This window comes from Python bivittatus, unplaced genomic scaffold, assembly GCF_059951505.1.
Source record: "Python bivittatus isolate LINGU-HERP-01145 unplaced genomic scaffold, Pbiv_v1 ctg000200_np1212, whole genome shotgun sequence".
Lineage (NCBI taxonomy): Eukaryota > Metazoa > Chordata > Lepidosauria > Squamata > Pythonidae > Python > Python bivittatus.
Window position 1 is genome coordinate 9,522,771 of NW_028277040.1, and position 14,573 is coordinate 9,537,343.

General features: G+C 37.0%; 1 protein-coding gene across 5 annotated transcripts in view; it reads right to left on the bottom strand.

Moving 5' to 3' along the window:
- COQ10B (coenzyme Q10B) overlaps positions 1-14,573 on the bottom strand; it is a 28,609-nt gene that overhangs the window by 2,796 nt on the left and 11,240 nt on the right. For 2 of the 5 annotated variants that reach the window (XM_088135677.1, XM_007440976.4), the window contains exons 2-4: positions 9,155-9,304; positions 6,911-7,103; positions 696-797 (exon numbers count right to left, since the gene is read on the bottom strand). In XM_088135677.1, the coding sequence (XP_087991803.1) occupies positions 696-797; positions 6,911-7,103; positions 9,155-9,304 (445 nt within the window). Of the gene's footprint in view, positions 1-695; positions 798-6,910; positions 7,104-9,154; positions 9,305-12,864; positions 12,929-13,885; positions 14,007-14,573 lie in introns of those variants that run through there. The other 3 variants (XM_007440977.4, XM_007440978.4, XM_088135676.1) reach the window with 3 other exon arrangements.

Below are 14,573 nucleotides of genomic sequence, written 5' to 3' on the forward strand. Positions count from 1 at the left end.
AGCAGTCAATGGGGAAGCTGGCAGGAGGTTGCAAATGGTGACCGCGTGACATCGAGGTTAACGACAGTGCAGGATTCGCTTAACAATGGCAACCAGAAGTTGTGCTTTACGACAGCGTCATTAGTGATGGAAATTCAGTCCTAATTACTGTCATTAACTGAGGACTACCTGTGTTCAGAAAAAAAAATCCTGAAAATAGCCAAAGCAAACTTTGAATGAAATGCTATTAAAAAACCTTGAAATGATAATGAAATTACTAGTACTAGTGGAATGATTTATTCTGTGCATGTTAAAAATTGCTTGGAAATAAGCATTCTTTCACTCCTTAAAAGCAAATTCATTAAAGGTGGATGGCTGCAACTAAAAATTATGACTCACAAACTCCCTCAGTAATTTTGCAATCATAATTTAAAGCAATCTATACAAAGCCAATTTGGTGTAGTGGTTAAGGCACCAAGCTAGAAATAGCTAGACCATGAGTTCTAGTCCTGCCTTAGGCACAAAGCCAGCTGGGTGACCGTGGGCCAAACACTCACTCTCAGCCCTAGGAAGGAGGCAATGGCAAGCCACCTCTGTAACATACACATTAAAATACATATTTAAAATGCTTCATTGGAACAATACTTCAACCAGATACGGCTTCAAAGTACATTCCCCTGGTCTCAATTGCTTGGAAGAATTATTTTGCTACTTACTGAAAAATCCAAGGTGCATGTCCTTTGATAGCCAGGAATTCCTGGACTGAAGCGCCATACAGTTTCCAGATGATTAAATAATCTTCCATCTGTACATGATGCCTATGAAAAATTTTAATTACGTAAATTTATATTGCATTCAAAATTCTGAACCCCATATTTTTAAAATATGTCTTAATTTCTATACTTTTGTGTGTTATATGATCTATATAATACCACAGTAACTGCAGGAAAAAAAAAGTATTTTTCAGCATGGAGCAAAACTGAAAGAAACATTGCATCAATCTATAAAAATCCAAGATGAACGAGTTTTCTCTTAGAAGAGTCCAGCTTAATTTGAGCTTTGCTACTGTTTCTCAGCAGTATTTTTTCACTTCTTTCTGCAAGGACAAAACCTGTTTTCTTAGGTAAAGTTAAAAAAAAAACTGAAAAAAATCTGAAGATGGGTAATTTCTTAAAAAGTATAATCTAGTCCTTGCAACTGTTTTATTTTCATTTCTTCTCTCTGGGACAATTATTTTTCCTTCTGAAGGATACACATTGAACAATCTATTTTATGTTGGCCCAACTATAGCAATTACTTTACAGGAACAACCTTCTAATCTTAATAGTGCCTCAAAAGAAGTTGAAATGTGCATTACAGAAACAGCCTGGAGGTAAATAGGAAATATCCAAGTAGTACGGAAAGGAATTAAAAAGCTGGGGGAAGAATTTTCCAGCTTCAGTCCCCAGCACCTGTACTTAAAAATGATCAGATAGGAGTGATATGACCCAAGACGGGCAGTGCCAGTTTCAGTAGACAATACAAATTTAAAAGTACAACTAGTTTAACCTGGTATAATGCAGCAGTGTATCTTTATACCAGTCTATACAGGCAGGAAGTGACCCAGAGGTTCTTTTAGAATATGGACAAGTTGGGAAACAAGAATGTTTCCTTTCCAGAACAGTGTGGTAATAGCCACACTTTAATAATTGAAGAATCAGCATTCAGTTCATTGCAGCTTTTTAAAAAATAATTTTATAATTATTTATAATTAAATTATATAAATTATTCATAATTTATGGGTAAGGATCAAGTTTTGGCTCGGCAGAATAGTGTGACTATTCTAGTCAGAATCCCAATTATAGTGTAAGGTATAAGAGTGCAAATTAAGTGTAAATTGGATAACTTTGTTATGTAGCAATTTTGAGCAGTATAGCTTTGAGAGTTTCATGCAGTCTGGGCAACCTGACTGTATCTTGACATTGGACTGTCTCTTTCTAATTTGCATTCAGTAGAGTTTATCCCTGCCAGCACTGGCTTTTGTGGTGTGGCAAGATTTCAGCAACACATGGCATAGCGAAAGCCATTCTGGATCTGATTGCTGAAGCTGAGAGACCGAGGAACAAGAACTGTGGCTGCTGCAAGACACTCGCAGTAGTGCCGGAATTCATTAAAGCATGCTGCTTTGGGGTTTTGTGCTTTAGTTTCAAGAAGTATAGAGCTTAAAAGGACATTTCCAGCCAGCCTCATCTGAGAAAAATAAGGCCTGCTTGCAAATTCAGGGGATTTAATTCTTCCAACTGAATATCATACATCTAAAGTAGAGATAGCAGCACTGTGCTATTGATTAGATTTTAATAAAGAATCTTTTAATTACAATATGTACATATCAGTCCAACATACATCACAGGGCATACTTTGGATATAGTTTTCTCAGCCGGTCAGGAGGAAGGTGATCTGAACATGGAAGTCTTAATGGTCACCCCCATGTCATGGTCAGATCATTTCCTGGTGAAGTTCAGACTGACACCAGCTTTTCCCCTTTGAAAGAGTGGGGGAACTCATTAAATATGATCTGCTCCTGGAGACCAATGCCCCCAGATTCTAGAGGGCTCTGGGGGAATTTCCTGCTGGTATGACTGGTGCTCCTGTAAATACCCTGGTTGCTTGGTGGAACACGGAGTTATCCTAGGCAGTTGACACAATATTTATTTATTTTATTTATTTGTCACATTTAAATAGCCACCCATTTCACACAAAGCAACTTTGGACCGCATACAACAATTAAATAAAACAGCAAATAGGTTGAAAAAAGCATTATAAAAAGATAAGTAGTAATTATTAAAATGAAAATATTATCAAAAAGTTTAAAATATACAAACCCCAGAGAGAGAGCAGAAGATCAATCATAGTGGAGCCATCTAACAATATCTCCATTATTATTATAAGTTATTACAATAACTTCTAAACCTTTCTCCCTGCCTGCAGAACCCAAGCAGCACCTCAGTATACCCAAGCTGAGGGCTACGAAGCAAGTGGGGGGTCAACTAGAACACAAGTGGAGGAAAACCCATGCCAAATGCAATCAAATCCAGCCTAGAGGCCTTAACAGTAAAGGGCAACAAAGAAATGTTTCTTCTCCCCTCTACTGCATCTTCTCAGTGTCACCCAGCAGAGCTTTTCTGAGTGGTAATGGATCTGTTGCAATCTAGCCCAAACAAAGTGGTTGCTGTACCTCAGTAGCATGCTCAGAGAAATTCATGAGACATTTTGAAGATGAAGTTGTTTGCATTCACCATGAATTAGCCTCTATGGTTAATACAACACCAGAAGTGTCCAGAGCACCATCCTGTCCTGTTTATTGGATAGGTTTCAGTTACTGATGCCAGAGGATATGGACAAGGTACTTTGTTGTGCTTGATCTCCCACTTGTGTTCTTCATTCCTGCCCTTCCTGGCTTATTAAATCTAATAGGGAGGGGCTGTGTTGAGGGAGTGGTTCCAGCCTCTTTAAAAGAGACATTTATTAGACTATTCCTGAAGAAACCAAACCTTGACTCAGAGGATGAAAATAGTTATAGGTCAGGGCCCTTTCTTGGGCAAGCTGCTTGAGTGGGGGGTGGCCAAAACTCCAGGCTTTCTTGGATGGAACTGATCTTTGAGATATTCAGATATTCAATCTAGTTTCAGGCATGGCTAAAGAACAGAAACTGTTGGCGCCCTATGGAATGACCTGTATTGGGGAGTGCAACTCTGTTAGTCCTCCTGGATCTGGACCTTTCAGTGGCTTTCAATACCATTGACTATGGTATCCTCCTGGACAGGGTGTCAGAGCTGTACAATGGTGGTTCCACTCTTACTTGGATGCCTGTTTCCAGAAGACAGTGCTGGGGGATTACCATTCTGCCTCATGACAATTGGGCTACATAGTCCCTCAGGGCTCCATTTTATCTCCTAGGTTTCTTAACATCTACATGAAACCAATGGAACAGGCCATCCAGTGAGCTGAAGTGCCATCAATATGTGGATTGCTCCCAGCTCTACCTCTCCTTTTCATCTAATGCAGGTGAGGCAATTGGCATTCTGAACCAGTGCCTGGACAAGATAATGGAGTGGATGAGGACCAATAAATTGATACTCAATCCAGACAAGACAGATACTGTTTGTGGGTGGTGATGCTGTCCAGCTGGGTGGTGCCCTGCCTGGCCTGGAGAGGTCCACACTCACCCCCTAAAGGAGCAGGTTTGCAGTTTGAAGGTGGTCCTAGATCTATCATTGTCACTAGAGGCCCAAGTGGCTTCAGTAGTACAGAGTGCCTTTCAACAGCTTTGGCTGATTTATCAACTGACCTTCCCCAAAGACAGCCTCACAATGCTCTGTTCTGGTTGGATTATTGCAATGCACTATACAGTGGGGCAAAAAAGTATTTAGTCAGCCACCAATTGTGCAAGTTCTCCCACTTAAAAAGATGAGAGAGGCCTGTAATTTTCATCATAGGTATACCTCAACTATGAGAGACAAAATGGGGGAAAAAATCCAGAAAGTCACATTGTCTGATTTTTAAAGAATTTATTTGCAAATCATGGTGGAAAATAAGTATTTGGTCAATATCAAAAGTTCATCTCAATACTTTGTTATATATCCTTTGTTGGCAATGACAGAGGTCAAATGTTTTCTGTAAGTCTTCACAAGGTTTTCACACACTGTTGCTGGTACTTTGGCCCATTCCTCCATGCAGATCTCCTCTAGAGCAGTGATGTTTTGGGGCTGTCGCTAGGCAACATGGACTTTCAACTCCCTCCAAAGGTTTTCCATGGGGTTGAGATCTGGAGACTGGCTAGGCCACTCCAGGACCTTGAAATGCTTCTTACGAAGCCACTCCTTTGTTGCCCGGGCGGTGTGTTTGGGATCATTGTCATGCTGAAAGACCCAGCCACGTTTCATCTTCAATGCCCTTGCTGATGGAAGGAGGTGTTCACTCAAAATCTCACGATACATGGCCCCATTCATTCTTTCCTTTACACGGATCAGTCGTCCTGGTCCCTTTGCAGAAAAACAGCCCCAAAGCATGATGTTTCCACCCCCATGCTTCACAGTAGGTATGGTGTTCTTTGGATGCAACTCAGCATTCTCTCTCCTCCAAACACGACGAGTTGAGTTTAGACCAAAACGTTCTACTTTGGTTTCATCTGACCATATGACATTCTCCCCATCCTCTTCTGGATCATCCAAATGCTCTCTAGCAAACTTCAGACAGGCCCGGACATGTACTGGCTTAAGCAGGGGGACACATCTGGCACTGCAGGATTTGAGTCCCTGGCAGCATAGTGTGTTACTGATGGTAGCCTTTGTTACTTTGGTCCCAGCTCTCTGCAGGTCATTCACTAGGTCCCCCCGTGTGGTTCTGGGATTTTTGCTCACCATTCTTGTGATCATTTTGACCCCACAGGGTGAGATCTTGCGTGGAGCCCCAGATCGAGGAAGATTATCAGTGGTCTTGTATGTCTTCCATTTTCTAATCATTGCTCCCACAGTTGATTTCTTCACACCAAGCTGCTTGCCTATTGCAGATTCAGTCTTCCCAGCCTGGTGCAAGTCTACAATTTTCTTTCTGGTGTCCTTCAACAGCTCTTTGGTCTTGGCCATAGTGGAATTTGGAGTGTGACTGTTTGAGGTTGTGGACAGGTGTCTTTTATACTGATAACAAGGTCAAACAGGTGCCATTACTACAGGTAACGAGTGGAGGACAGAGGAGCCTCTTAAAGAAGTAGTTACAGGTCTGTGAGAGACAGACATCTTGCTTATTTGTAGGTGACCAAATACTTATTTTCCACCATGATTTGCAAATAAATTATTTAAAAATCAGACAATGTGATTTTCTGGATTTTCCCCCCCATTTTGTCTCTCATAGTTGAGGTATACCTATGACGAAAATTACAGGCCTCTCTCATCTTTTTAAGTGGAAGAACTTGCACAATTGGTGGCTGACTAAATACTTTTTTGCCCCACTGTATGTCGGGCTTTCAAAAATAGTCTTGAAACTTCAGTTGGTTCAAAATAAGAGTGGCTAGACTGCTCACTGGGACTGGCTGAAATGAATATATTATGCTAGTACTTCACCATCTACACTGGCTGCCAGTCTGTTTGTGGACCCAATTCAAACTACTGGTTTTGACCTTTAGAGTCCTCAAGGCTTAGGACCAGATTACCTAAAGGAGCACCTTCTGTAGTATGTACCTAACCTGAACCTTAAGGTCTTCTGAGGCCCTCCAAGTCCCCCACGAAAGGAGGCAAGACACATCTCTACATGGGAGGGTTATTTCTGAGGTGGCATTCATAAATAGAATGCCTTCCCCAGATAGGCTCAACTGGGACCCACATTAACATTATTTCAGTGCCAGGCAAAGACCTTTTTATTTTCCCAGGCTTTTAAAACATATTTTAATCATATTCTAACTCGTACATTTATTCATATTATTTTAGATTGTTATGACTGCCTTACTGCTTCCTGGTTTATATGGTGCATTTATTTAGTATTTTATTTGATTTTATTGGATATATTTTAACTCAAATTGTATTATCTTTTTTTTTCTTTTTTGGTGTAAACCACCCAAAGAACTTTGACTATTGGACAGCTTAAAAATTTAAATAAATTACACATACATTGAATAAATATTCTGTTCACGCTTTAAAGCAGGCCTGGTTCTATAGCTCTCCCTCTGCACCCTCTTCCAGTTTAGTGCTAGTTACATACATCCAAATATCCTCCCCAGCAATAAGTCATGTCCAAGAGATGTAAAAGGAGAAGAGTAATCAGAGGGAGAGCCAGCCCAAGATTTCCTGGTCAAAATATAGGTGGATAAGATTCCCTATTGACAACGCTTGGAGTTCTTGTATTCTATATTGAAAAGTGTGGCAGTTTACATATAACAGGAACAAAGAAGAAGTATTACCTTAACCAAGTGAGGTCTGACTAGTGTAACAACTGATGTGTATTTTTCCAATATAGGAGGAAATCCTATTTCTAATTTAGCTTTGCAGTATCCTGAACGTTTGGATAATACATCTGATTTTTTACACCAAGGAACAAAGTTCTTGTATTCGCTTACAACAGCTACCACATCATACATTTCTTGCATAGAATACCTGGTAAACAAGAAAAATGGAAATTAAAATTATTAGAGATATGTAGCTAAATTATACAGGTAGTCCCTGGGCTAAGAACGCTTAAGTTACAGATGATCCATAGTTAAAAACAGAGCCTATTGTAGCAAAATTTGAGTTAAATACACAATGATTCGAGTTAAATACACAATGGTTCGAGTTCATTACACAATACTACTTATACAGTAGTATACAATACTGTTCCAGTTTACATACAAATTTGACTTGAGGACAGACCTTGGGAACGGAACTGGTTCTTAAACTGGGGACTACCTGTATTTCATTTCTCTATTTCCCTTTGCTTTAAATGCTATTCCAACCATTCTATAAACAAATATGCAATTTCAGCGAGCTTTCTCACACAAGGTTGTACTTCAAGGACACAACTCTGCCTGCCATTCCAGTATTTTATTGCTCTGAAAACAAGGGGCTGTTCATACTTTCCTTTGCACAAGCTTTAGTCCCAATGGATTTAGTAAAAGAGAGCCAATATAATCCTGTGTATACAATGTAGGCCTTTAAAAGAGACCTTACTTTAACTCCTTATTCTGCCATAAACTCTGGATAATCTTGAAAACTTCTTCTCAGCCTTGACTCTTTCCTTATAACACAAGGATATCAAAGATTATTTGAGGGGATTTGGGGCAGGAAGGATGAATAATAATGAGTTTATGAAAGTAAACCCACATCCATACTTTGAGAGTTAACCTTTGATAAATGATGGCAGTCTCAAAATCTTTTAAAAATTTTATTCTAAAATATAAAAAATTAAATGTATTGTGTGGAAAGCAGAAAATATAAGTTAGTAGTCAAATTTTTGCAAATTGCATTTGACTTCCTGGAAAAAGGTAAAAGGTCTTGGTAAAAATACACAGTAGTTAAATGATGCATCTTCTGCTGTTAATTAAAGGGTTTCAAAATTTGGGTTCAAAATTTTAACTCTACTTATTATTTTACGTGAACTTTGTTTTTATTCCCCAAAGCTATTAGTGTATCTTGAACTGGCCTTCAAAGCCTATTAAAAATGAATTTGAGAATATGAGGTGGTAAGTAAGCAGTAACATTTAAAACTTAATTTATATAGTTCATTTCTTTCATAAGGCAACATGAGACTCTCATATCAGGCAACATATTGAAAGGAGTAGTGGATCGCATCCCTACTTGCTGCCAAAAGAGTGCACCAATAGTAATAACTTTTTGTTGGTGGCAGTTGATGCTACTTGCCCATTACAGAGAATTGCTGGGCACAATGCCTTGCTTCGAGTAAGAACTCCTTCTCAGCAAATGCTGAAGTAGAAAAAACTACCATTACCATATGCCACCATACAGATTGTCTCCATAACCACATGAAACAATAATGACTTTGTGTGAAGAAGGACCTCTGAGAATAAAGTTCCTATACTGCTCTCCCTACTAATGCAGCACAAACATCCATTCACATAAATCTGGGGAGGAAGCAAGGCATGTTCTCCAGCATCATGTGGCAGGTCTGCTTCAACTATGTTGACATACTTACCCCAAACATTTTCATAACTGATAGTATGGGATAATACTTCACCACACTATATACACTGCCATACTACATACATTATCTCAAGAAAAGGATAATACATCCTATTCATCAATAACTAATAATGATCTCCTCATACTAGGATTATGGGCTAAGCAAAGAATATAAAATGCTGTGTTTGCTTTCTCAAATATATAGCTGCCCTAAAAATCATATGCTGTGCATGTTAATCCTGTTTACATACAGTAGGACTGTAAACTGTTCAGAGCACATCAACAACTGGAACAGCATATAATTTAGTAAAACAAAATTAATTAAGTACAATTTAAGGACTGCTTAAATAATTTAAGATTAAAGTGTGAAATCCAGAAAATTCACAATGAAATAGATATGCATCAATTTTAACTATACAGTATACACAATTTGAGCAAAGGCAGTAGAAAATGGGAAATTGACTGGTTTCATCACACAATCCATGAGTATCTACTTCCATATAACTGTACATCTAGTTTTTTATACAAACCCTATAATCCTTCTTTCTGAATATTCTTTCCTTTTGTTCACAAATGGCGCAGTAATGTTGAAGTAAGTTCTTCTTGGAAAGGCACAACTTTTTGCTGGTATTTGTGGCAGTGGGGCTTTGCTCACCAATATTTCCCAAGAAGTCAAATGCCTGCAATGATTTAAACATTTTCATCAGAACAGGCATCTGGTTAACACAGTATAAATCAGCCAACAAAACAAGAATAAAAATAAAGAGTAACACAAGGACAATCAAAGCTCAGGATTAGGTTTTTATGCCTTGGACAAGCTAAATATATCTCAGTCATGAGAGAACCTGGCAACAGTACAATATAAAGGCTGTCCCCCTTAAGACTTGGCTCTGAATCAATCTGAGGCCACACGCTACTGGGTTCATATACTGTATTTCAAAAGCAAGTTTCTTGTCAGAATGGCAAGTATCAAACACATTAAGCCTTTCTTCTACAGCTATAAAGCATGACTCTAATAGAGAGTTGAAAATATTTTTCATAGAGTATTATTTTTTCTCTTTTGAAGGATCTTAAATCTTTGACAAGGATGTAGACGTTTGGCCTGTACAGACTGTTAGAATCACAGTTACCCGTTATACTTTTTAGGGCCCCTCTTCCTTTTAATATTCTCCCACACTTGTCAGCAAGGCATGGGTCTTCTATTATAAACATTTGATTCGATTAACGTTTTCTTTTATTGCCATATACTTCATTGAAAGAAATGCTGCTTGCTTAGATTTAGCTATCTGTACTTTCAGAGGTTTTTTCAGAGGTTAAAGGCACAAGCAATTTCATGCTAATACTAATCTTACCCTAAAATACTACATCCACACAAAGTTCTGCTCCTGCAATAGCATTTCTACCAGGGTTACTGTATGTCTTTAAAATAGAGGCAGGAAACTTTTTTCAGCCTTGGGATCTTGCCTTTGTGCCCTGCTCAGAAGGTACAGAAGGTCATGCCATCACCAAAGACCAGACCAAAAAACTGGGACCTTCATTACATTTCAGGAGGATTTTAAAGGACAAATGGATACCTTAAACCTTACAGAAATACAAAAAAGGATTTTTTTTTTTTGTATTTTGCCCTATCAATTCTGGGAATAGCCTGGGGCTGTAAGCAGTTCACAAGTCATGGGTTGCCAAGTCCTGTTTTAAAAGACTCCTCCTAGAACTCTATCCTCCAAAAAGAAACTCTGCAGGAAAGCAAATCTTGGGCAGCATGGGCGGGGCTGCAGAGAGAAAGGAAAATCATCCTTTTTCACTTCTGCTGACAGAGGTTCTACTAAGTAAAATCTGATTTGGAAAGTTCACTCAATTATCCTATCTTATAATGTACTGCCTCTATTAATTCTAAAATACTTGCAAAGGGGCAGAGGGAGGATGAGATTTAATTCATTCCCCTGATCTCAATGATTCCAAATATTATGCCCTAATAAAAACAGTCAATATTAAATATATTAATATTCACATACATTCTAAAAAATTTTCAAACAGCTTTTAAAACTAAGAGTTTAACATGTCCAATATTTAATCAGAGGTATACTATTTAACTTGTTGCTGCAGAAGAACCACTAGCAGCATTCCTAATCTGAACACAAATATCAAATAATGAAAATTATACAACTTAAAATGACATTAAACTGTTGTCTTTTATTTTAATCTAATAAATTCGAACCATGTCTTTAGTATTCCTCTTAACTGCCTACACTATTGTTTGGAAAATTATACAGAAAGCAACACTGACCAGAACATTAGACAAGCAAATCTGTGAGGCCAGTTTTCAAAGGAGGCAAAGCAATTAATTTAAAAGTGGGTTAATTTCCACAACTATAGGAGTTGTAAAGCTCATATTAATTAAAACAAAGCCTGAACTTTTATTTTCAATCACAAAAGTCTAAATCAGTCTGAACTGTAACGTTAGAATCAAGAAGTCATAAGGATGAGAAGTTAAAAATGGACTTGACCTTCCTCAATTAGCAAACAGTTTTATGTAGCGGATTAAAGGATGTATTACCTTGATCAAATGTAAGTATAACTATCTTTGAATCATACCTTAAATAAGCATTCTAAGGAATAGATTTTATTTTTTCTGCTTTGGAAATTGGACTACTGTAATAATTCATAAAAAGGAGGAAAAATACTACATCATATCCCTGAAGAATAGGCATTTGTAGTGGATAGAGGAATATATTTTGCAGGAGAATATTAGAGAGAATAACTAATTCCATATTGTTCACATTTCTAAAGAACTGTTTTTTCATGAAGACTGACATGGATATTCCAGATTGTTTTTTCTATTGAAATTGCAAACTAAGTAGGATATAAAGCATCTGCCAATTGAACTAAGTTGTTTTTAATATGGTGAAAACTCTACTTACAATCTGTTGTACAGGTAGTCCCTGGGTTAAGAATGCCTGGTTTAAAGATGACCCATAATTAACAACAGAACCTACTGTAGCAAATTTCAAGTTCAATACACAATGATTCCAGTTAAATACACAATGGTTTGAGTTCATTACACAATACTACTTATACAGTATTATACAATACTGTTCTGGCTTACATACAAATTCGACTTAAGGACAGACCTTGGGAACAGAACTCGTTCTTAAACTGGGAACTACCTGTACAACAATTAGTATTTCTAAAACTGAAATTAAGGCAAAAGACAGAAAAAGAGAGAAGATGAGAGAATACTTATAAAAGCAAATATATTAATTCAAAATATTTCAGTTAATTGTCAGTTTATTAACAAGCTGTGGAAAATTAACCCTGAGAGATTAATACTAAATGAAAAACTGATTATAAAATACTAAAATATAAATTTATTCAGCTACATGAGAAGTGACAAATCAAGTAATATCTAACACAAGAAAGATGACTTTGATTAGCAAAAAGATTACCGTAGCCTTTGCTGTATCTCAAGTGTCAGTTTTGGAAAAATAATGTCATCATATGATGATTATATGACGTTATGTTTGTATCATTTTAGTCTCTGAGGAACAGCTGTAAATAATCCACAGACACATCAACAATGGCAAGAGCCATTTGCTCCATTTAACTGAAGAAAATTTTAACAGTAATTCTAATGATTGAAAATGGAAACTACTATCTAGTTCAAGCACCAGTTTGCAAGCAGCCCACTGCTGTTATCAAAAGAAAGAAAATACTAATTAAACCCATAAATCTCATTTGTACACATAAATATGATCCTAGGATTGAATTTCTTTTTTAAAAACTGCAATTTAAAAGAACATGGAAACCTGGGTTTCATACCTTATCCATGTTTAATTCAAGCATGTATCACTCCAATTATGAATGCAGTGTTTTTAAACGGTGGCTTCCATATAGTATATATATAAATATATATTGTTATAAGTTATGGAAACATAGGAAAAGTGAAGGTCAGTACTGCCTTCATGTGTACCAATGCACACTGCAGTAGACAGAAGAAAAACAAAGCAGAATCACTGAAATTTAAGTTGCTCAGTAAAAATCTACAAGTATGGCATATTCTAGGATCAGAAATAAAATAACACCCTCAAAATATCAATTAATATATTTTACAATTCTAAATCATACACCATGAATATCTGAAAGATCAAAGTCTCTTAATTAATTTGGTACAATGCAAAGAATAACTTTTTGTTCTTCAAGACAACTACTGTGTTTCCAAACTTTGGGTTAAGATGAAGAATACCTGATGGAGATGATACAACATTCTATGAACAGATAAGATCTTGAGAGAGCTGGAACATCCATGCCTTCATCAGTCAAAACATAGGTGAGATGAATAAGAAAAGATCTTTACTTTCATAAAGGATTTACAAATCAGCAAACTTTCCCCTAACTACCTTACCAGACCAATATGATATGGGAAGAACTGCTGCTTTACTTTGCTAAGGTGTTCCTGTGTTGATTTTTTTCAAGGTGCCAGACAGGTTTTAGCTCTAATGCCCAAAAAGATTATGATGGATTAACAAGTATAAGGAAAGCAAGTGGGAAAGTGTGATTAAAACTAAGCATTTTTTCTTCAACTGTTGAAATTATTCATCATTACTAGGCTCAAAAGAATACTCCAGATTAAATTGGCATACTAGATTACAGACCGTCAGCTATTTCAATGCAGAACATTACATAAACATTTTCCCTGCCAAACAGTCCACCTAATACCTCCAAGTGATAGAGAGCAAGGTAACACTGAACATGCATGGACTAATTTATAGGGGAAAGAGTCAATAAATATAATTTCTAGTGCAGCCATCAGTTCAGCCAAATATTGAATGTGTTCACTAGACTACTACAGTTATACCATATTCAGCCAACTAAGGAAAGGCATACAATACTACTTTCTCCAACAAGGAAACAGTGCTCCATTCCAGATGCCATTCATTTAGGGGTGCATGGAAAGTCTAAAGATTATGCCAACACACTCTCAATCCTGGTCTTGCTTGCAACTCCCACCACATATTAAATGGAAACAGCAAAACCAAAAAAAGGAAATTTGAGCAAGTCAAAGTTATATATGTATAAGAGAGAAACTTAGCGATGTAATTCTGGACCACTGTTTTCATGATAATAAATATCACAAAAATTCAATCTGACATCATTCCCTTGATGGCTGACTAGCTTGATAATACACAGTTAAGTACCTACTATTAACCAAGGTCTCTACTTCTTTCAAATATAATAGAACAGTTTTCAATATGAATTTTTCTTACCTTTGTTTGACAGAAAAGTATGTATTTTCTAGTATATTTCCTATCATTTTCAAGTGCAGTATCTACGTCTGGGACTTGAAGGGTGGACAGTGTTTGAAAAAAAATCATCCATAAGACATCTCTAAAGTTACAGAAAAATATGATGTAGCTAAACTGCCCCAAAGAGCAAGAGCTGAAGGACAATATTGTATATTTATTCTGCTATATTGTTGGTAGCACACAGCAGTATACAAGTGTAAGTCCCCAGAAAGACAGGTCACAGATAATTGGACTGGAAGAAATATTTGTGGGGATAAAATGGAAAGAACTCTACACAAAAGATTCTCACATCATTTAGACCAGCCCAAACTTAGAAGACTTACACCTAGAGGGAATCTGCCCCTTCATCACTGAAAAGCTAAAATGGGGAACTAAACTTAGTGTGCAATTTTTAAAAATATATTCATTCCTTCATCCATTTGTGATATACATGCATACTAATAGCAAAATGGGCTATAATTAGATGACTATCCCACAAGCCCATTGATACTTTTTTACATTTAACTAAATTATATAATTAAATACCACAGGGATAGAGAAGATATCCAAAGTGTTATATTACAAAAGTGTTTATTAATATTAATACCTTTTAGCTGGAAATCAACAATAGTCTGTCATGGCAAACTGTAGTAGTTTTGTCACTCTATTC